The following is a 24,363-nucleotide window of genomic DNA, read 5'->3' as shown; positions in this document are numbered from 1 at the left end:
TGGTGTGCCTGCGGACATTGTGAAGCTATGGCCACCGAAGAGGAGTGCCTGTGTTGCATGGAGTGGGACCTGTTGCGTCGCGACACCCAAGAGACGCAGTGTTTCGTAGAGTCTGAAAATTTCCCCTCATTGATAAACAGGGCTGTAGTTGAAACTTTTTTTTCATGTCCCATGGTGGATGATGATACACAACGTTTCGACCATTCAGGTCTTAGTGGTCGAAACGTTGTGTATCATCATCCACCATTAAACTGGGAGCTTTAGATACAGTGTGTGGATATCTCTTCTTGTGTTCCACGAGTGTGTCATACCAAAACTGTGACTGAGGTCACAGAGAGCTTTGGACAATTTCAGTTCTTAGGGGAAGTTAGTAATGAGGCAAGCCCAGACAAATGGACAGTAATACTAACAATTGGAGGCTCACCATTAACATTCAAAATAGACACTGGGGCAGATGTGACTGTAATAAGTGAAAAGACGTTCCAATCATTCTTCAATTATAAACTACAGGCCACAGACACACCATTCATTGGCCCAGCGGGAAAGCTCAGATGTATTGGCTGGTTCAGTGCTAACACTGTCTACCGGGCCAAATAATATACTTTTCCAGTATATGTGATTAAAGGCAATGGCAGCAGTCTACTCAGTCGGCCAGAAGCAGTCAACATGGGAATGGTAAAGAGGGTCGAGCATGTGGGCGCGGTGTTTGGAACCAGTGGCCTACTAAAAACGGAGCCCGTGAAAATCATCCTAGGAGATGACGCTCAGCCGTATGCAGTGCACGCTGCTAGACGCCTGCCGTTACCACTGATGCCTCTTGTGAAGAAAGAGCTGCAACATTTGGAACAGGAGGACATCATAGAGAAAGTGACGCAGCCCACGGAGTGGTGTGCTGCTATGTTCCCGGTCCTGAAGCCAAATAGAAAAGAGGTGAGACTCTGTGCAGACCTGAGGAGGCGAAATAGAGCCATTAGACGGGAAAGGTACGTGCTGCCAACAGTAGAGGAGTTTATGCCACGGCTTTTAGGGTCTAAAGTGTTCACATCGTTAGACGCTGCCAGTGGATTCTACCAGATTCCTCTACATGAAGAAAGCTGTAAATTAACCACATTCATTACTCCTTTTGGGAGATACGCCTTCCGCAGACTCCCATTTGGAATTACGAGTGCGCCCGAAATCTTTCAGCATAAAATGGCTGAGACTTTAAATGGGCTGGAAGGGACAGAAATCTTTATGGATGACATCCTAGTCCATGGGGAGACCGAGGAAATACATGATGGATGCCTTGACCAGGTGCTGAAAGTGATTGAGACAGCCGGCCTCAAGCTGAATAAAGCCAAGTGCAAATTCAGACAGTGACAGATCCGGTTCCTTGGGCACACCTTTGATGAGAGCGGAGTGAGACCTGATCCCGAGAAGGTAGCGGGAGTGGAGAAATTCCCACAACCACATAATGTAACACAGCTCAAAAGGTTTCTGGGAATGGTCAATTACATGGCCAAATTCATCCCAGAGCTCTCAATAGTAGGCCAACCACTCCACATACTGTTGAAGACAAAGATGGAATGGGTGTGGGGACCAGCACAGCAGACTGCCTTCCAGAAACTAAAGGCAGCTCTGGCGTCAGCTCCTGTGCTTTCTTTTTATGACTCCTCAAGGGCCACGGTGGTGTCGGCTGACACCAGTAGTTATGGCCTTGGAGGCATTCTACTGCAGCAACACGGCGAAGACTGGAAACCGGTGGCCTATTGTTTCAGGCGACTTAGGGATGCAGAGACCAGGTACGCCCAAATAGAGAAAGAGTGTTTGGTTAGCGTTTGGGCCTGTGAATACTTTGAAAAATATCTGTTTGGCCTGGGCAGCTTTACACTGATTACAGATCACAAGTCCCTGGTGCCCTTAATGAACTGCAAAGACTTGGACAGTGTTTCAATAAGTTGCCAAAGGTTGCTAATGCGACTCATGTGTTTTAACGCAGAGGCTGTTTACACACCAGGGAAGACATTGGCAGTAGCCGATGCCCTCTCCAGAGGCCCAATACAACACACTGCTAAAGAAACGGCGAATGAGGATATAGCCGCACACATAGACTCAGTCCTGCGTCATGTTCCAGCTTCACCTCAGAAGATGCAAAAGATCAGAGACCACACCGCCACTGACCCCCACCTCCAGATAGTGAGACAGTTTATCCAGTCAGGTTGGCCAGACTATGAAAGTAAAATTCCTGTTACAGTAAGACATTTCTACCAGGTACGAGGTGAATTGTCTGATGCTGATGGTTTAGTGGTCAGGGGAAGCTGTATCGTAATTCCTTTGTCCATGAGGAAAGAGATAGTAGATAGGTTTCATGATGGTCACCAAGGCCTAGTGAAATGCAGAGAAAGGGCAAACCAGTCACTGTGGCCTAGAATGTCACAGGACATCATAACAAAGGTAACTCAGTGTAAGTTCTGCAGGGAGAATAGAAACACACACAAAAAACAGCCATTAATGCCAACAGAGTTGCCATCCAGGCCATGGCAAAGACTAGGAGTAGACCTTTGTGAGCATAAGAAGCAGTCATACTTTCATAGTAGCAGACTATTACTCCAGGTACTTGGAGATCCTACACCTACCTGTGACAACCAGCAGCCAGGTCATAGAGAAGTTAAAAGCCACATTTGCACGTTATGGTATTCTCAGAGAGGGCTGTACAGGTAGCGAAAGGTATTCTCAGAAGATCCTCTATTGGCCTTAATGACCTATACTGTAGGGCCACACCAGCATCATCTACAGGAGTCAGCCCTGCTAAACTCTTGATGGGACGGAAGATCCGGAGCACTCCACCCACCTTATCTGAAAACTTTCATCCCAACTGGCCGGATGCAGAGAAGGTCAGACAAGCAGATGCAGCTGCCAAGCAGAAGCAGGCATTTTACTACAACCGCAATAATGGGGAGAGAATTCTTCCTGTGCTGAACAAGGGGGACCGTGTTCTCATGAAACTGGACCATGAGAAGCAGTGGATGACTCCAGGTGTTGTTCTCAAGAGCAGTTCCACTCCTAGATCTTTTGTGGTGGACACTCCTCAAAGTGGACAATACAGGTGGAACTGCATCATCTGCTGAAGACACCCATAGTACCAGCAGACATTCCTACATCAGCAGAACGTGCTACCATGGAAAAAGCCAAAGAGCCAGAAATGGAACCTGGCTGTGAAAACGCACACACACAAGAGACAGCTGATATACACCCAGTTACACACCCGTCTCCACACTCACCAGGGACTTTCACCCGTTCAGGGAGGGTGAGCAAACCACCATCTAGACTGGATTTGTGAAAAAAAAAAAGATTGTGGCAGATGTTACTGTATTCGTTAATTGTAAAATTGTTTTAGCAATGCAGGATTAACTGTTGCAGAATTTTCTGTAGCCATTTAAATTGTGTTGACTAAATAGTATACTGAACAATTTACAGGTTTAGTGGAAAAGAAAATTCTTCGTCTGAAAATAGTTAAAGGAATATTAAGAGTGTGAGAAATAGGCAGAAGTTAAAGAAACGTTTAAAGAGGTTACATGCGTGATGACGTCACTGAGAGAATTGGTTTGTAGGATAATTGATTTATGGTTAATGAGTTGGTAAACTAAGGTTTCTTCTGATAACTTTGAGGGGGGAGATGTAATGAATGGAGTTTCCTATAGATGGCACTGGTGCTTTTGAGTTGACATGTATGTACGAATGGGAGATCAAGCAGTTGATACGTGAACGTGAAATAAACGACACGGTGTTCAGAAGTCTAGTTAGAACTTTATTTTGATGTCAAGAAGACATTACAATCCCCTGCTTCATTCCTCTTCTCGCCCCCAGAAGTCTGTCCCAACCACCGCCGCATTTAGTTTAATCTTAACTTTTTACTAGGGCTGTCAAACAATTAAAAACAATTAACTAATTAATCTCATATTTTGAAATTAATTAATCTAGATTAATCACGATTAAAAAGTACATTTTCTCCCTAAAGACTAAAGCTTCTTAAGTGGCATATTAAATACAACATAAATCACAAAGTTAATGAGTAAACATGACACAGGTAAAAGTAAAATACTTTTATATTATTTAAATGACAATAATGGCACAGTAATTGTATTTTAAAGTAGGAATTTCTTAAGAAATATTACTCATTTGATGCTGTTTAACTCTTTTGATGCTGTTTTGATGCTGTTTAACTCATTTGATGCTGTTTTGTAAATGGTGCACAGATAGATAGATACTTTATTGATCCCCAAGGGGAAATTCAAGACTGCACTGCACATTGCACTTACTTTACTGTAAACCCATTGTGTTCACACGTTCTCATAATGATCTTTTTTACCAGCTCAATGCAAATATAGCCTATGGCTAGTCCACAAACTCTAACATTGTTTGCGCCACATGTATAGCACAATATTAAGAATGATAAGCATGATGTTAAGTTGGTATAAACAGCTTTCATTCCTCTGGAAATAGAAGCATGTAATGATGATGCTAGCAAGACATGTTCTGTTTGCAATTAAAAGTGAATTATGAACTTGGTAGCTGGCCACCTAGTTAGCTGAGTGGAATGCGTTTCAATCGGCATATCATGTGCTTCATATAAACAAATTATTGAAGACTTGTAGACTCACCAGTTCCATTACACAAAGGCAAAGACAACTCTTTATATTATTGTCCATTATCCAAATCACAGTGAGTGCAGCCTGTCAAAGCAGTGGTGGACAAAGTACACAAATCCTGTACTTGAGTGAAAGTAGAGATACACATGGTCAAATGTTACTCCAGTAAAAGTCCTCCTTTTACATTTTCACTTAAGTGGAAGTACAAAAGTACTTGCCTTCAAATGTACTTAAGTATCAAAAGTAAAAGTCCTGAAATGTATTATGACTAATACAGTTGCATTTACTATTGTTGAAATGATTCGGCACAGACATAGGCATTCATTCACGGCCCTCGAACCTGTGATTTGTGTTTGATAGTGTCAGATTGTCTATCATTGTCTATCATTTGCTCGATGGCATCAAGAGGCTAGTTATGGTAACATGAATATTGTGAAAAGGGGTCAACAAGGTACAGTAAATAGTGGATATGACAATAGCATAGGTTATGCAACACCATTATTTAAAGCCTAGCTCGCTTAATAGAAACTATACATGTAAGTACACATGTATTTGGACAGTCTTTTTTCCAAAAGGAACTTCAGCTGTCACAAAATGTACTGGAGTAAAAGTAAAAAGTTTAACAAAATTGAAATACTCAAGTAAAGTACAGATACATGAAAAAGCGACTTAAGTACAGTAATTGAGTAAATGTACTCAAGTAATGTCCACCACTGTGTCAAAGTACCCTGGCTCTGCACCGTTTAACTGGTCAGTAGTGGGAACCAGATAAATCCGCAGTCTCCTCTAACCTCGTCTTTGTTGCCTTCATGATTTAGTTTTATAGGTCTTTCTTATATTTAAAAGAAGATATCAATTATCATTATTATTAAGTTGGAGAAAGTTCTTTGGCATCCACGATTCTGTGAGGCAGGCTGTGTGGGTAGGGTGGGGATATCTGGGTTAAGACCGGGTTTTTTCAATATACGGATGATGGCAGCAAGCTTGAGGGGGGAGGGGACAATGGCAGAGGCAAGAGAGGAGTTGATTATGTTGGTGATGAGTGGGGAGGACTTGGCAAGAAATGTGGGGATGGGTTGAGAGTTTCACGCTGGCGATTATGGAGGATACATCAGCTTTAGCGATCACAATGAATGAACAGAGTAAGTGGGTTGCGGGGGGTTTGCAGGGTGGGGGGGGGGGGGGTGTTCATTATGGATGTGCTTGGACCCCGTTTGTTGCTATATTTTTTATTATTTTAATTTATTTATGTATTACTATTTATTTATGCGTTACTGTTCTCTTCCGGGCCTGCTCGCCTCATCTGGAGCATTTAACCATCATGTGCCGACCCTTCTACCTGCCCCGTGAGTTCACATCTGTAATCCTCACAGCAGTCTACATCCCACCGCAAGTCAGCACAGACATCACTGCATCCGAGCTGCAGGAAGTGATTAACAAGCAACAACATCAGCACCCGGAGGCTGCCATCATTGTGGCTGGCGATTTCAACAAGGTACACCTCAATCGGACCATGCCTGAGTTTATTCAACAGGTAAACATCCCAACGAGAGGAGAGAACCCACTTGACCAGTGTTACACGCAGGTCAAGGAGGGCTACAAAGTAACATCTTTACCGGCTTTTTTCCACTGTTTTTCTCCTCCCCAAGTATAAACAGAGAAGTCAGAGGAAGCCCCCTACTGAGACGACCATTCTAATTTGACTGAAATTCGGCACATTGACTTCCGGCGAAACATAGGGACAGAGTGGAAGCCGACTTCAGTGAGGGTGATCCAGCTCGTGTATGGAAAGGACTGAGAACCATCACAGGCTTTGAAAGCAAGTCTCCTTCAGTGATGAGAGTGAGTAACTCCCTTGCCAACGAGTTAAATGCTTTTTAAACACGATTTGAAGACTCATGTACCCTTACTATAGAAGCGGATGAGAACGATAGTGAGGAAACTCCATTCACTATCTCCGAGTATGATGTGAGAAACGTGTTTAAGAAGGCAAATTGCAGGAAAGCTGCAGGACCAGATGGCATTTCTGGGAGGATACTGAAATTCTGTGCTAACCAGCTAGCCCCTGTGTTTACACACATTTTCAACACGTCGTTGGCTCAAGCTACCGTTCCAACATGCTTTAAGAAGTCCACTATTGTACCTGTGCCAAAAAACAAAAGCCCATCATGCCTAAATGACTACCGCCCAGTGGACCTGACATCAACAGTGATGAACAGACCTCTCAAGTCTCACGCATTGAGCGTGAGACACACGCATTTCAATGACTTCACACGCTCACACGCCACACATGGCATTTCTCACTCCGAGAAATTATTAACTTGCCCGCACAGAAATTTCTAAGGGCTATATTTTACAAACGTGTCACACAACGTTGCTGTCTGTGCGCTCATTCACTGTGCGCTGTTCAGTTACTAACCTATCGGCCAATCAGAAAATAGGATTTCTCAACCAATCAGGAAATAGTTTTGTTTTGTTGCCGGGCGAACTTTGAGTTTCAGTTTCGTGAGCAGTCTCGGCCTTCAGTGAATGCATAGCGGAGGTGGTAAACGAGGTGGGGTTGGAAGAGAACCAACTGGAGGTGGAAGAGAACAGGATAATCAGGTAATAACTTAATTCATTTCAATCTCTCATTAGTTACTATAGTTTTCCTACTCGTTGTTTAACAACAATATAATTTAAGTGTTCAAGAGTGAAAGATTAGCCTAAGAATCACCGCACACTCACTATTAACTTAATCCCAGTGCGAAACGCGTTGTTCGTTCAAAAATAAATATTAAGTTAATAGTGATCAGTGTGCGGTGATTCTTAATCTTTCACTCTTGGATTATACTTACCTGCCTCACCTGCACCTGTTCAACTGAAGGTTTGTGCACAGGGACACCTATGGACTTTGATAATTTAAGTGTTCGTTTGAATAGTAGCTTATTGCATAGCCTATTGTTATAGGTCACTTTTAAAATCATGTCATATTATCTCATTATATCATGGCCATGGATGCATTAATCATTGCATCTGTATTCAAAAATGTCGGGTAAAAAGCAATTAAGCATCCTCTCATTCACCCTGAGAGGAAAGCCCCCTAAAAGGTCCGGTTCCCTGATAACGCTCACTCTTAGCCCGCTAAGAAGACTCAAAAGATATATCTTTCCAAAGTTGTTTATGTTCCTAAGTGTGTTCCCCGAAGTGTCCCTTAGGAAGCTTCTTAACACGCTGCCTCTTACGTTCGACGTTACAAAGGCGCTGTCCCAAGTGAAGGTGCTGAATTAGTTGGCATCGATTGCTCAGGAATCGATTTTCTACTTCACGCAAAGGTGTATGACGGCGTTAAGAAAGACAACACGTTCTATGCAAATAAAACATTCCTCAAATTATTCCAGTAACATTTATTTGAACATAGTTTAAGTTATCAGTAAAATATAAACTATTAACTAAATTATCAAATTGGCAGTAATATGTTCACACGATATGTTGTGACGGGTAGACTAACCGAGTATCCCTCGCTAATCATCCCTCCTTATCCCGTTGTGCCACTTGTGCCGCTTCTTGATGGGTTTAACAATACACTTTTATATTAATGGTAAGGTACCTTACAATTATAATTGATTGGCAAGCAGCTGCAGTTACTTCTGTTTAATGCGGTATTGATTGCCATTGGTTAATGTTTTCAATAAAAAGCAACATATCTACAATGAACAGAGAGAGTTAGCCTACAGTATGGTGGGGAAGCAACGTAAAAAAAGGGCACCAAGCTTCTCGTCAGAGGAACTTGAAATTTTGCTGGACGAGGTGAGCTTGCACAGGTGACACTGTTTTCCAGCTTTCGGAATAACTTGTGCAACAGCAACAAAAAAGAGCTATGGAGCGACATGGACTACACGGCTCCGCGGCCGGCGCCGTTTTTGATTCAATACAAGGACACGTTGGATCGCTGCCATAGGCCTAGTTGGTCGCTTACTGGACACCACCATGCTTACCCATTTATAGATCTTAGCCATTTAGAGGCAAATTCTTTGCCATCTTTTAATTATCAAAAGCGATTGCCAATTTGAACGCTTTAATGACATTACGAAATAGCCTAGGCTTACCACCATATTAGTTCTGATACCAAATAAAGTAAACTTCATAAATAGGCCTGCATCCATTGCGAACATATTTTATTATTAGTCTTAAAATGTCCATAACATAAAATCATCGTTGAGCCACAACATCATCAACATACTGTACCATAGTTTGACTTGTACTGCGCTGCGCTGATTTCTAAAGACTGCTGCACAGTGGCGGCGACTAGCGCCTTGAGAGCTCAAACAACGCTAAGAGAGAGCTGGTCCAGACCAACCTTACGAAAGTGTGACTTACAGAAGATATACTTAGCGTACGAACGTGTCGGGAATCGTGCCATAACGTTAAGAGAGAGGTTAAGGTTAAGAACTACTTAGCGATAAGAACGTTTTGGGGAACCGGCCCCAGGTTAGTGGATGCTCAGAGGTGGTGAAAAGGCCCATTATTGAATTGTTAGTGCCATGTGTCAAATCTTTTCTTTTGCAAATCTGAGCAATTATAAATTATACTTTTGCCCCATTTTGACTTAGGAGGGCATTGCTCCTACATACTTTAGCCAATAATCAAATGCCTGCTCTCTTTTGGAAAGCTGAGGCACTGTTGGAAAACAATTAGAATAACTGTGTGATGTACTGACACAAAGTTACAAAGGCTAGATTATTCTTTTCTTTTTCTACCGGATAACAAGCACCTTTGAACTGACCACATTTCAGCCCTCTAGGTCTTGACTTGATATGACATGACTTGAGTCCTAGCATTAAGTCTTGTCATGCTGTGTGCAAAAGTAGATCGATCAATATAGAATGACAACATGAGTACTTTAGACCATTATTTGCCAAGGTATACTCATGCATTTTGTAAAATGCCCTATGAAAACTCCCCATAGGACTTTGGGTTATCCAAAATGCATACTGGTAATCAAATGCTTACTGCATGAACCCCTTATAAGCATAATCTTAATTGGCCTCAAATGAAAGGTAATACTCTGAAGTTTCATGCTTGCATTTGGATTGTAGGCTACTTCAGGTTCTGATATGACTACACTAAATGTGGAATAATTACAAAAAATACAAATCTATACAATTTCTATTTCAATTCAATTGGTGTGTATAAGATGGGCTATATTTCTGCACAACTAATATTGGATCAACTGGTAACGACCTGGGGCTGGTGTATGATAGCTGGTGATGCTAGTTGCGCGTGTAAATCCTCACACCCCTAACCTTAAGAACGGCTCTAACCGCTGAGTTGGAAGCTTGGGCTTTTAGCTCAGTGGTTAGAGCGCTCGACTCCCATGTGTGTTGAGGTGGCGGGTTCAGGGCCATGAGCGGCTGACGAAACGACCTCTGTTACACTGGAACATCTGAAGGCATATTAATAACAGCAACAAAAAGTTGTAGTATTATTAATGAAACACCCCCATTCTCGCAACCAACCCGTCTGACCAGCCACCCCTTTAACCCTCGGACGGGGGGGGGGGGGGGAATCTCACTCTTGCCTGTCCTCAAAACTTGAGAGCCCTGGTGATGAAGTGCTTTGAAAAGCTTGTGAAGAATTTCATTTGCTCATCTTTACCAAGCTCCTTCAAACCCCTCCAGTTTGCCTATAGAACCAACAGGTCCAGAGATGATGCCATCTCCAACTTCCTGCACACCACCCTAAAGCACCTGGAGGGAGGAAAGGGGAAAGTATGTGAGAATGTTTTTTATTGACTATAGTTCAGCATTCTATACCATAGTCCCCCACACTCTGGTTACAAAGATGAAGGCTCTTGGATTAAACAACACCATTTGCAAATGGATTCACAGCTTCCTTACTGACCAATCACAGGTGGTAAGGGTGGGTGGTCTGACATCTGACACCTTAACTATCAGCACAGGTGCCCCCCAGGGCTGTGTTTTGAGTCCTCTGCTGTATAACATCTACACCCATGACTGCAGAGCCAGCAGCAGTCACACCTCCATCATTACTTACAGATGACACAGTGTGGTGGGCCTGATCCGCAACAAGAATGAACAGGCCTATCTGAACCAGGTGGATGAGGTAGCACAGTGGTGCCAGTCCAACAACCTCACTTTGAATGTCAGCAAAACAAAGGAAATGGTGGTGGACTACAGGAAACAACAGAAGAGAGCTTACACTCCACTTAAGATCAGTGGGCTGCCAGTGGAGAGTCACAAGCTTCAAATACCTGGGAGTACACCTCAATGAAGATCTGACATGGACTGTAAACCTCCACCACACACTGAGGAAATCTTGGCAAAGACTGTACTTCCTACGTCAGCTGAGGAAGTTCAAAGTATCAGCACCCATCTTGAAGGCCTTTTACTCCTCAGCTGTGGAGAGTGTCCTGACAAGTAGCATCATCACTTGGTATGGGAACTGTACAGCCCGTGACTGCAGTGCCCTACAGAGAGTGGTGCGATCTGCCGAACGTACCATCAGAGCACCTCTCCCTACCCTGCAGGAGACCTACAAGAAAAAACTATGTACCAGGGCCCAAAGTATTGTAAAGGACTCGTCACATCCTGATCATGGACTTTTCAAAAGACTGAGGTCAGGCAAACATTTCTGCTGCTACAAGACCAGAACAGAGAGACTGAGGAGGAGCTTCTATCCTCAAGCAATCCGTATCCTGAACACACACAAGCAGGGTAAGAATTTCACGGCGGCCACGACGGCCATGGCCGTCGTAGCCCCTTGCGTTGGCCGTGAAGCCCCATTGAAAATCATAGGTTTACAGGCCACGGTGGCCTTGGTGCCCCCTTCTTTCAATATTCTGCTTTGCGTCCTACTAATAGCGATTTTTTTTTTATCCTGTGGCCTGTCAAAATAATCTTAGCATTCACAGCGCAAATTAATTTAGTCTTTTACGCAGTGGAGAAAGTGACAGCGCAAGAAAGTGCGTCCAAATTCACCCATTCTTCTCAGTTGAACTACTCGCGAAGTAGCCTATTCATCACACAGACATCACAAGTATCACATGAAAGAGCTTTTTCTCAGCTTTTAAACGATGTTAGCCGATAATTGCAAACGGTTCGCGAGAAAAGTAAATAATATAATTCAATTTAATCATACATTCTACTGAAGGTTTTGCGTCCATGATCTCCCTACCCATTCATCTCGGTGGAATACTTCACGAACCCTTCTTTTAACACACGACATATATCAGAATCCATATATCAGAATAAACAGCAGACCTTACCGAACACAAAGGTGTAAAGCAGTCCCCTGTACAGTTAGCCGTTCCAGAGTAATCCAGTTTTGAATTTGCAGTAAATTTCGACATGCATGGATGTCTCCAAATTTGGGCTTTAAGTTTTACAATGTGTTTAAATTGTTCCACATGATTTCATATGGGCCAAATACAAAATAAATGTTACAAATATCGCCTAGATATTGGTAAATCAGAGGACATGATCACAAAATGCTAAGCATGCATCTAGGCTATTTGAGTTTCTTAAAGCTGAGCTGTGCTTAAATTTAAATTGTTCAATACATGATTTCATAGCAGGCCAAATATAAAATAAATGTTATATATAGCCTAGATATCTGTAATTATTAGATGATCAGATGATTTACAGTTCTATGTAATATGTCATGTTTCATGTTTTTGTAATGCTTCATACAGTGATGCAGGTCTACTGCAGTGAATAGGCTAAATACAACTTTGATCATTTTTATAGCCTACTACTGTATAGTTAACTTTGGCCTTGGTGCCCTGACATGTGGCCTTTGTGCCCCCCACCAAATATGCCCAACTGAAGGCCAAGTGGCCTTGCCCCTAAAATGGTGAAATTCCAAGCCTGCACACAAGACTATATAAACTTTTTTTTTTTCTTACACACTTGCACATGGACTGTACACACACACTGCACTTTTTATTCTCTCTTGCTATTTATTCAAATATCTAAATATTTCTTGATCTTTCTTTCTTGACACTTCTTGGCACAGAAAAAGCTGAACACCAAATTAAATTTCACTACATGCTTTACGTTAGTATTGCTATGTGACAAATAAACCTCCTTGTATCCTTGTATCCTTGTATTTATTTTAATTAATTAACATTACTTTGTATAAATCTGCTTTCACTTGTACATTATTGTCAAAAAAGTCCAAATTATATTGACCATGATTTCATTTATGTGAAAATATCCACAGGGTGAATACTTTTTATAGTCACTGCAGTTCTATGTGTTTTCACTTAGATCTGCCTCTAACATGTACTGTTTATTCCTTTTTTCTTGATTATCTGTATTTTAGAATATTTTCTCAACTGTAAAGCAATTCTGTTATCTGTCATAAAACAACCTATGTTTTGTGTTACAGAAATAAAAGTGACTTGACTGAATTCATGAAATTATTACTAACTGTAGACTTACCTAAATCAGGTAGTAAGGGTAGAAAATCAGTGGTGTAGCTAAGCTTCAGGACAGGAAGTATCAGCTCTGCCTTTGTTGGATGAAGAGTCATGGATAAATCCTGCACAAACTCTGCTGTCAGACTTTCCACTATTTGTGTGAGATTCTGGGTGACCTCATCTGGCAGGAAGACGAACATGCTGACCCCTTCTTCCATCTGAACTTGTGCTATCTGCAGACAAATTAATACAATTAGGGGCCAAGAACACATTGTGTACTATATACATTGAATGATATTTCAGTTTGGATGACTGTAACCTGTCTTATGAAGAATGAGATTCTGATATTCCCAGCCAATCCAGCTATCCATAGTAGGAACAAACTTAGTTGCACCCAACAAAAGTTACAAAAAACATGTACAGTATGGCATGAATCTTACCAGTTCAGTCGCTATAAGGAAGAACAGACCCTATCTCACATAAAGTTCTAAACTAGACAATGAGCACATTTTCATGCCGGGAATAAACCGTTTTGAATCAGTTTATTGCCCAAATTCCATTTATGTCAATATTCTGTTTAACCTGTTTACATGCAAGTAGAATGTCACGTTTTGAGCATATTCCTGTTTACATAAAAATCAACATTATTCTGAATAAGTCAGCGACGCAGCACACAAATAGGCTCCCAATGTCATGAGGTAAATCTCCGCTGGTGGAATTTTTTGGCTGAATAATACAGCGTTTTCAGGGTCTTCCACCTGTAGGCTATTTCACTTGTTCAGGCGTGTGTCGATAGCCAGCCTCATTAGGTTTTTTACAAATCTTTTTTTAAAACGTCGCTATTACGACATTTTCTCCCGTCGATAAACTCCATGACATTTGCATGATTGCAAGACATAAGTTTGTCTCCTCGTCTCAAAAGTGTGCGTGTTGTTTCGCCATGATTAGGAAAGTGCATGAGAGGCAATTGGTTAATTTTATCTTAATTCTGTGTGAATTGAGCATGCGCAGCCCTACAACACTCTTCCTTCTGGGAGCATATTCCGTTTAAGGTGTTTTCATGACCCAATATTCAGTTTAAAACAGGTTTATTAGTAAACCGAATATGGCCTTTTTCGGTTTATTTTAATCAGAATAAGGTGTTTACAAACACCGGTTTATTCCCAATAAACTGATTCGAAACCGTTTATTGGCTGCATGGAACTGCGCTCAATGCTTATAATTCTATTGAAGTGGACCTACTTGCATTTGTGGTGTGACCATTGCAGAGGATTCAGAATGCGGCAATGCATTTGGTTTTTGATCACCCTCACTGGCTTCATCTAACTGCTAAAATTATATTCAAATCGCTTTCTCTCACTTATAGCACAACCACTGGATCTGCACCAGCCATTTTGTAACTTTAACTGTCATTCAGATTTATTCAGCCTCGTGACTAGAGTATTGCTTGTCTTTGCCCTCTTACTGCAGCAAGATCAAGCAGTCAAGACTCTTTTCATGTGGTTTAAAATACTGTATACTGCTCAAAAAAATAAAGGGAACACTTCAATCATACACTGGATCGGTACTCTGACACTGTTTGGTTCTGAGCACAAGTAAAACTTTTGAGGCGTTTTATTTTGCAAGAACTGAGACATTCTGTGAATGTAGTTTGAGAATGGAGAAAAGGGTGGAAGGTTTCAAAAATGTGTTTTAACAATTGTGGAAAACTGTAAGTGTTCCCTTAATTTTAAGTGTAGAATAGAATGCCTTTACTGTCATTGCACAGTTGTACAATGAAAATGTCTACCTTAGCGGTACATATAATGAAGACACAAGTAAAATCTTGAAACAGATTCAACACATACTGAACATATGCACTGCATATTTAAGATTACACAGATCCATATAACATATATATATAAAAGTAAAAGTATGAAAAAAAGAAACCATGTGAATGTAGGATATGCACCACTGCATGCTCATGTACATTTAAAAGTAAGAAAAAATGAAAGTGTTGCTCGTAAAACAGTAGGCCTATATATAAGTCGCACTGGACTATAAGTCGCATTTATTTAGAAATGTATTTCACAAAATCCAAAACCAAAAACAGACAGACTATGTAACTAGACACATAGAGGCCAATAAGATTCATGTTAATTAAGATGAAGGAGTAAAGGCAGCCAAGGGGAGGGCTGGAAGGTCACTGTAAAGCAATTTAGGCTACAAAAGATTCACTGAAAGGAAATGCTAATGTGGTACACCAAAATTTGGCTAAAATGTGGAATCAAGCATTTTGGGTGATGTGGAGTCACAAGCTGGCAGCAGAGTAAGGGGTCGTCTACACCAGGGGTCCCCAACCTTTTATGTACCATGGACCGGTTTGATTCCTATTTTTTTTTCACAGACCGGGGGGGGATGGGGTTCAGGGGTTCCATGTTCCATATGTGTTGTGCATGCATTACTTGAAAAGAACTAGCTCCAGTTATGTATGAACAGTGAAGGTAACAATCTCTTGTGAAAAACGTGAACTTGAAGAAGTGAAAATTGAACAATATGAACTATGAATATTGAACAACTTGAAGCTACATCTATAAGTGTGAACATGCTTAACAAAATATGGGAACAAAACATGGGCTATGTGCGCCGCGGTGGGCTTTGCCGCGATTATGGACACGTACCAAATGCGTCATGTGAAACGCCTGTGGGCGCATTGGAGAAAGCCATGAGCGTCCCTCTCGCACGGGGAAAACGGCCAATAAACTCCTCTAAGCGGGCAATAGATGGCAAGGGCATGTCACATATTATTGTCTTTTTGATTAGGCCTACCAAGCACATACAGTATTCACGTTTAAATGAAAGTTACTGGATAATTTAAAACAAAAGCAAATTGTCCTGAAAGCATCCAATATGTCGCCCTTGGATTGAAAGTCAAAACTTTGAATGCGTCCTATGAAGCGCCTGTGTGTTGCATTGGAGAAAGCCATGAGCTTCTCTCTCGCAAAATAAGTATAAGTATAAGTATATATACTCTTTTGATCCCGTGAGGGAAATTTGGTCTCTGCATTTATCCCAATCCGTGAATTAGTGAAACACACTCAGTGAGGTGAAGCACACACTAACTACCTGCAACAACAGCGGGAAAAACATGGGAACTAAACGTGCATTACGAATAAAATCAGTGGGAGCCCTGCTTCTTTCCCTGCAACAAGAAGCTTCCATCTCGGGGTGATGGAAGACAGTGACACCCTCAGTGTGTTTGAAATGTCCAGTCGATTGCGCAATTTGGTCTTAGTTGCAATCATTGCCGAAAACCCGGCCTCGCATAGATACGTGGTGGGAAACGTTTTCAGCGCTTTTACGGCTATCTCGGGATATTCTACTTTGGTTTTGATCCAAAAACCCGCCAGAGAGGTTTCCTTATACACACTCTTAAGACCACTGTCATTTGCAATTTCGATCAACTGCTCTTCCTCCTGCGCTGACGCTGAAGTTAGGACTATTCGGGATATTGACAAATGGGTTGCAGACCCACTCATTGGTTTGCCGTGGATCTTTGGAGGATGGGAAGTAACGCTCAAACTCATTTGAAAGCGCAACAAGGTGATCGCGCACCAGCTGCGAGAGAAAGGGCCCTGCCTCAGTCTCTCCCAAAACCCGCACTACTGTTTGGAACATATCAAATACACCCCGGTCCACTCGTCGTCCCCACAAATCAAGCTTGGCTTTAAATGCAGCGACTTTATCTGCCAGTTTAAAGACAGTAGTCATTCTCCCCTGGAGTGACAGGTTGAGGTAATTAAGCAACCCGAATATGTCACACAGGTAAGCGAGTTTTGACACCTAAAACATTCACTAAAATGTGCAGCTAACGGTGACTTTTTTTCTGTAAGAAATCTCTGCAGCGGCTCTCGCAACTCAAACACTCTGGCCAGTGACCTGCTAAAGATGCTTGTTTTTTGTTGCTCATTCTAGCAGTTTAGCTAACTTCATGTGACACTACCGTTCGCCAAGAACTGAACAAGTGAAGTGAGCTGACCTGAGGCTGCGCAGCGCTGAAGGCAATACTGTATGTAAAAGTGTTGAAGGCGGGACAGACAGACGTAAGAAAATAGACCTTGCAAAATGCAAACATGCGTGCAATCAAACAACTGCATATAGGCCTATGCCATGTAAAAACGTGACATTATTGCGAATTAAATTTAGTTTAGTTTGCATGCATTTTTAAAAAAAACTCATGTCGTAGGCTACGGCCCGGTTAGGAATGTCCGATGGTTGGGGACCGCTGGTCTACACGACGGCGTTTTTTGTGAAACCGGTGAGGTTTTGTTAACGGTTACGCCTTGCCTGTACACGACGCCGGCAGTTTAGGAGACTGAAACCGATAGTTTTTGAAACCGGCTTCTGAAGTGGGAATTTTTTAAACCGCCGGCTAGACGCGTGCGAGGTGTGAAGCCGGCAAGTCTATGACGACATAGCCAGCCCCACCCCAAATGCTCACAAGAGAGAAAAAGATGAGGTTTTAAAAAGGACGTGACCAAAGCTGAGGCAAGCCAGGAGATAAGAGTAGGCCTATAGGCCCGACAGTAATTGTAAAGCAATTTACAAAAGATTCACTGAACAAAAATGCTGATGTGGTACATGATAATTTAGCTAAAAATGTGGAGAATGCAATGCAATCAAGCATTATGGGCGATGTGGAGAGACAAGCCTGCAGCAGATTAAATGCTCACGAGAGAGAAAAAGATGCCGTTTTAAAAGGACGTGCAGACCAAAGCTGCAGCAATTAGGTGATATTTAGAAATTTATTTCACAAAATCCAAGACCAAGAACAGACAGACTATGTAACTGGACACATAGAGGCCAAAAATACTGAGAATTCTACTGGGAATGTTAATGAAGACGAAGGAGTGAATAATGGCAAACTGAGGCAAGCCGAAGGCTGGCAACGAGGGCCTGACGCTAACTCTAAAGCAATTTACAAAAGATTCACTGAACAGAAATGCTGTTGTGGTACATGAAAATTTAGATAAAAAATGTGGAGAATGCAATGCAATCAAACATTTCGGGCGACATGGAGGCACAAGTCGGCAGCAATTCAAATTTTCGGGAGGCTACCTCCCAGAACGAGAGAGAAAGTTCGATTCCCGCCCCGTGGTCCCTTCCGGATCCCACCCCGACTCTCTCTCCCATTCACTTCCTGTCATTCTCCACTATCCTATCCTATCCGCAATAAAGGCATAAAAGCCCCAAAAAAATATACTTTAAAAATGTGGAGAATGCAATGCAATCAAGTATTTTGGAAGATACTGTATATTGGCACAAGCTGGCAGCAGAGCAAATGCTCGGCAGGCCACCTCCGAAGGAGCGAGAGAAAAAAAAGATGCGCATTTAAAACCAGGGCCTAAATTTCTGCATGGGATTGCGGATACAGCACATAAGTTATTAACTATTGCGCATAATTTATTAAGTCCCGAAACTCTAGCCATCATAGTGCGAGAAATTCCCACACACATTTTACAGCACTGTCTGATAACATTAATCTAATAATGGAGCGGCCTGAATGCGGGACTATTGACTGACCGACTTCAATTGAACGTAGCCCCATGCAGAGACACACACGTACGCAGGACCACTTTGCGGGTGCCTCTCTCTCTCTCTCTTAGCAGGATTTGTCACTGCTGAAGTCAAATTATAGCCTAGGTGCTTCAACGTCAACCACTATCGTCAGGAAAGGAAAACAAAAGTTTAGCGATCAGGAACTGTCAGGAATTTTAACACAGAAGCATGTCAGCCTATAACGCGAGAGAACACGGATGTGTTCTCCATTTGAGGAACGTAATAATCGATTGTGGACGTTAACATACAGCTACAGAGACGGAGCGCATATACGCCTACTTTCACTTTCTAGTGTGCGCATTCATTATGTGAAAGATAATTTGTAGCAAATATTACATATATGGCAGTGAGTTTTGTTTTCAAATGTTTTCATGCATGTCTAGATAACAGGTGAGGAATGTTTAGGAGACAGACTATCGTAAATCCTCAAATTATGGCTGGGGTCTTTTATTTAGGCTGCGCAAAGCACCTTTATTTGGGGCAGGCTTGTATTCGAGGCAGCTAGGCTTTTATTTCTTACGTGGTGCGTTTTATTGTGAGACATAGGCCTACTTTTCGTTTGTAGAGGCATACCGGTAGGCTATCAAAAGCAGAAGATGTTTGATTTGGGATTTAATTTACGTTTGGACTGTTTGATTATATTGTTAAATATCGGGACTGATGACCACTGAAATCTGTGGGGTATTTGATGGTTCACTATTAAGTTTCATGTAGTTGAAAGAGTGTAGGGATTTCCATCTGCTTATTGCGAGATAAAGCATCCACTTTTATTTATTCATGGAGTGTGTGCTGTGCTGTAATGGAAACCTTATTCTGTATAGCCAAAGAGGTCTACGATAACCTAAATTGAGTTTTTTTTTTATTATGCATGATTTACTTTTTTATAAAATTTGTAGGCTGATGCCTGGCAGCAACAAGCTCAGAAAGGCGTGGCAAGCGACTGCTGGAGACTCATGGTGTAGGACAATTACTTTTCATTAACAACAATATTAAACCAACCAACAATATAAAATATTAAGAAGAGCTCTTTTATGAGCTAAATCGAAACAAAACTAGATGTACCGCATAGCGGTACAAAATATGACCGCCGCTCAGTCCTGTACATCCGTTCCGCGAAAATAAAGCACACTTCAATTTGTCTCCATATTTTACTCCATCCCCCACTCTTGAAACTTTTGTGTATGCTTGTTTGGCATGCCTGAGTGTGTGTGTGCGGCTGCACAGAAAGTAGCCTACTGGTGCTGAAAAGGTGAATAGATTGTAGAATAGCCAAAGAAGATGTAGCATTGTTATAAAACCTTTAAAATCTCTAAACAATCACAAGTAGGGCAGTTCATCACAGTTCATCCATTGCAACTGGATTGATGAAAGGTCACTTACACCTGTAGGCTACATTGTATTTGGGAAAAGCAAAAGGTATCAGCATAATGTTATTTATTTATTTATTTGTTTATTTATTTATTTATTTACAAAAACATCTCAGCCGTTTTCAACAGCTATCAAAAACAAAGGTCATTTTTGGATGGATGGATTTTTTTGTGAATGTTTCTTCTTCTACATAAGATTTTAGTCATCTTTAGTTCATGTAATACTTTATTGTCAATGCACAAATTAAGTAACAGTAGTCTGAAACGTTATTGTTAATGCACAAATTAAGTAACAGTAGTCTGAAACGAAATGCTGTTTTACTAGTGGTGCAAATAACTGACATGTCCAAATGGGCCTTGATGAAATGCGTCGCTAGACTGTTCATACACATTTTAACGGGCCAAAGTTGAAGAGCTGTTGTCCGTTATTGTTCGTGCAAATATAGGCTGATTCATGTTCCCTTGCATTGTGTAACTGAGGTCCATGGCTAGTCTGGCTTTCACCAGACCAAGCTCAATCTTTTAAGAAATCAAAAAATAAATAGCGGGCAGATCAGGCTGGGTTCACCAAGCGAGCCTAGTCCATAGGCACCCGATATTGTTCACGCTCTGGCTATTCTAAATGCAAAAATGCATCAGGGAGTTATGACAAAACTGTAACTAACAAACTAGATCCTAATAGAAAGCTGTTAGCTTCCTTAAGCTACAGGTAGGCTTATAAGGTAGGCCTATTTACAACATAAATTGTCAATAAGCTATGCTGGCGACACAAATAAAATCTCCTTTGGAAACCAATGGCTTAAGCCTTACAGTATCAAGCGGACTTAAATTGCCATATCGTGGCGAAAAGTTGTAATAAAATTCACGCAGCTCCATGAGTCAAGGAAAGCGCGAATGAAGTAGCCACCTCTAAATGGGACCCACTAGCCTAAACAGTAGCTTATGGTGTGTTGCTAAAGCAGCCATAATGAAATGAAGGTGTCATTGTTTGGATACTTCACACACACGTGCTTTTTAATTTCACAGACTACAACTACCAAGCTGGAATCAAAGCACATCGATTCCCCTCTCAGACCCTGCACGCACTTCAAACAAAATAAACAGGCGTCTCAGTCTCACGCATGTAGGCAAAACTGTATCAGATCGGTGTAACGTTGGTAAATCTTCCATTGCACAGAATGATTTTTGTAGCACGTGCAACAAATGACAGTCGAAAGATACAATTACAGTGCTGTTATCAATTTGCTTGGTATAACCGCATTTATAGTTTTCTACAAATGCAATCAATCAAATTGGCCTCCATCACTCAACCAACGCTAACGGTAACATTGCCTAGGTCCTTATTGATATTATAAGATTAACGTACCTGCAGTAAAAACCAAGCATGTCCGATAAACATCCTCAGATTTATTTCGGCTTCAAGAAGAAATGGGAATTACATTTCATGTGAACATCATCCTATCCTTATTAGACGTTCTCTGCGGTAAACTATAGTCCTTGTAGGAAGCGGCCATTGTATTCCAACCCACGTTTAACTTCCAACAAAATTACGTCTCACTGCAACGATGCGCCATCTAGTGGACAAACGACTACTTATCGCCAATACTGGAAATGCAGCCATGATGATGATGATGATGAATATTTATTTTGGCTTTCTTTTAATCCTACTGAATTTGTAATTATGTATCAGCCGTTCTAATACCGATAGTATGTGGGTGCCTGTGTGTGTGTGCATGTGTATATGTGTGCACCGCCATCTACAGGCCAATGAGTGTACAGTCACTAAATGTACACATAATCTATTTTTTTAAAGACCCCCCCATGGATGAAATTCTACGAAACTTGGCATACCCCCAGAGAATGCCAGGTCAATCATACACATAAAATTTGGTGCAGTTCTGAACATCTTAACTGAAGATAGGGACGATTAAAGCAGAATAATATTGCATTTTCATTTTTTACCGGGGGGGTGCAAATCACAAATGAGTGATTATGGGCCAGATTGATGTGGGCCCTTGAGACCAACATACCATAAAAGATTCTTCATCCTCGGTGCCACGGTTCAGGTAGTTATTTAGGAAAAACTGCTTTTTTTGCGGTTCGGGGGGCCCAGCACGGGGGGGGAGTGGACCCCGGGGACGAAACGAAATTTTTCCGTAAAAGTCTAGTGGGGCTACATACCCACCAAATTTCATGTGCCCCGGTGGTTCGGTGTCCCGGGTATCGTTGACCAAAAACTCAGGAAGTAGATGACGGGAAAAAAAAAAAAAAAAAAAAAAAAAAAAAAAAAAAAAAAAAAAAACTTTGACAATCCCTATATGACCGCTTCGCTAGCTTCGCTAGCGGCGGTCATAATTATTACTGGCCTTTATTTGTCCGAATCTGAGGCCCGGCTATAAAAAGAATCCCGGACATAATTTGAGGATTTAGGTACAGTATGCACTGAACGTGAATGTGTTTCAGGCATAGTGCAAGCACTAATCTCTGACTGAAAGTGCACAGAACTTGTGCATTTGAGAGCGCTCTCTCGCGGCTGTAGACAGTAACATAGTTTCATGTAGGGTTCATGTCAGTTAATATGAATTAACATTTAAAAACATGTTCAATTATATATTTTTGAGTTGAACCGCATACCGTAAACGTTAAAATACTGTTTCTGCTTGGAACGAACCAACTGGGGAAAACTTCTGGTTCAAATCCTTGGTTAAAATTAACAGAAAAGTCAGCCCAGATTAATCCAAATCTGTTTCAAAATATCCATTTTGAATTTTGAAAATGTCAAACAATGGATTCAGCATCTTCATTAACCCCTAAAACCACTCCAATATGGTTTCTGTCAAAATATGAGATAGATAGATACAGTGGGCATCGCTTTCAAATGGCCACTTCAGTCGCGCATTACGAGGCGTGAAGCTGCGTGAAGCTTTAGTAGCCTACCACTTTCAGCCACTGTGCGTCGCTCTGCCACTGTACATCGCTCTGTCAGTAGCCTGACTGCCGCCCCTTCTGAAAAAGCAGGAGGCTATAATTGTTACCGAGAGGAATCCCAGCCTACGAATTCAATAACAAAAAATAAATAAATAAATTAAAAAATGCATAATTAAACATTACCTCGATTAAGGCTACTTGGGTATGGCTTAAGGCTTGACTACACGGTGGTAGCGAAAATCGAAATCTGCTTTTGATAGCCTACCGGTGCCGCTCCACCAAACGAAAAAATATCTTAATTTGCTGTCTACGTTATTAGTGTTGGGGGTAACGCAACTACGCAAATCAAAACAGTGTCTTAATTTGCCCTACTTCTTAACTGCAATGTAGTCAATTGACTGCTTGACATGTCATTTTTATTTTTCTGTACACATACATCTGCTTTATGCCGCAGAATTACATTCATATTTGGCTGACTGCAGACGCGCACTTCCCTCCCCATATTCCAAGATTAAGATAGTAGCCTATACAAAAAGCACTTCATACTATCATAAAAATTCGTTAAAACGAATAGCTTTTTGCAATTTGACAAAACACTGGTCCTCATTTTGCGAATGCGAGGACGATATGAGCCTGTTGTATTTAGTTAGATGTCCGAGTCACGCATAATGTTTGAAAACCACTGGCTCGTAATCACAATAATTTAACACACGACAGTTGGATAGCCTACTTCATCATGTCCCCATGCCTACATTTTTGTGAGTAGCATAGAGATCGTTAAAAACAATAAAGTATGGCTCTCCGTTTGGGACATCGAAAACTTATATTTTTAATAGGGTAGACTACCGTCCGAGATGCTGACTTGCAAAGGCCTCGGGATAACACGTTATCTCCACTATCATCAGTCATGCCCCTTGATCAAAGTGGGGAATGAAATAAAAGTTTGAGAACCACTGGCTTAACAAGTTACCTGCAGTCCAGAACACACAGAATCTGTTGCAATATTCTGATGATATCGGCGATGATATCGGCAAATGTTTTCCAAAATAAGAATTTCACTTCACCATGCACCTTCGACAATGAATAGCTCATTACACTTGTTACTGTTAAACGCAGGCCTAACTGGTATCATTACAAACATTAATCTAGAGAAATGTGTGAGGTGGTCAGCGGGGGACAATTGAGACACACATTGGATTGTGTTATTACTTGAACATTCCACACTATCCACAGCTGTGGTGTCAGGGGCAGGAGGATTACTGTTAGCACAGGCTTTATATAAAATTCTTCAACAGAAGGCCTCGAATGCAGGCTTGCCCAAAATAAAGGCCAGTGGTTTGCGCAGCCTACAGTAAATAACAGACCCGCCACAATGTGCGGTATGATGCTTTTTTTACGGGCAAGATGTTTTTGGTGCCCT

At 41.5% G+C, this 24,363-nt stretch overlaps 1 protein-coding gene across 1 annotated transcript in view; it reads right to left on the bottom strand.

Moving 5' to 3' along the window:
• serpinf1 (serpin peptidase inhibitor, clade F (alpha-2 antiplasmin, pigment epithelium derived factor), member 1) overlaps positions 1–24,363 on the bottom strand; it is a 171,110-nt gene that overhangs the window by 8,046 nt on the left and 138,701 nt on the right. The window contains exon 7 of the mRNA XM_076302402.1: positions 13,073–13,283. Coding sequence (XP_076158517.1) covers positions 13,073–13,283 — 211 coding nt within the window. The remainder of the gene's footprint in view (positions 1–13,072; positions 13,284–24,363) is intronic.

The sequence above is a fragment of the Alosa pseudoharengus genome, unplaced genomic scaffold, assembly GCF_046254945.1.
Source record: "Alosa pseudoharengus isolate Yale_2024_CS ecotype anadromous, Long Island Sound unplaced genomic scaffold, YU_APseudo_1.1 YU_APseudo_1.1_scf_23, whole genome shotgun sequence".
In the NCBI taxonomy this organism is placed as follows: domain Eukaryota; kingdom Metazoa; phylum Chordata; class Actinopteri; order Clupeiformes; family Clupeidae; genus Alosa; species Alosa pseudoharengus.
The sequence above is the reverse complement of the archived record's forward strand: the minus strand, read 5'-3'. Positions and strand labels throughout refer to the sequence as shown.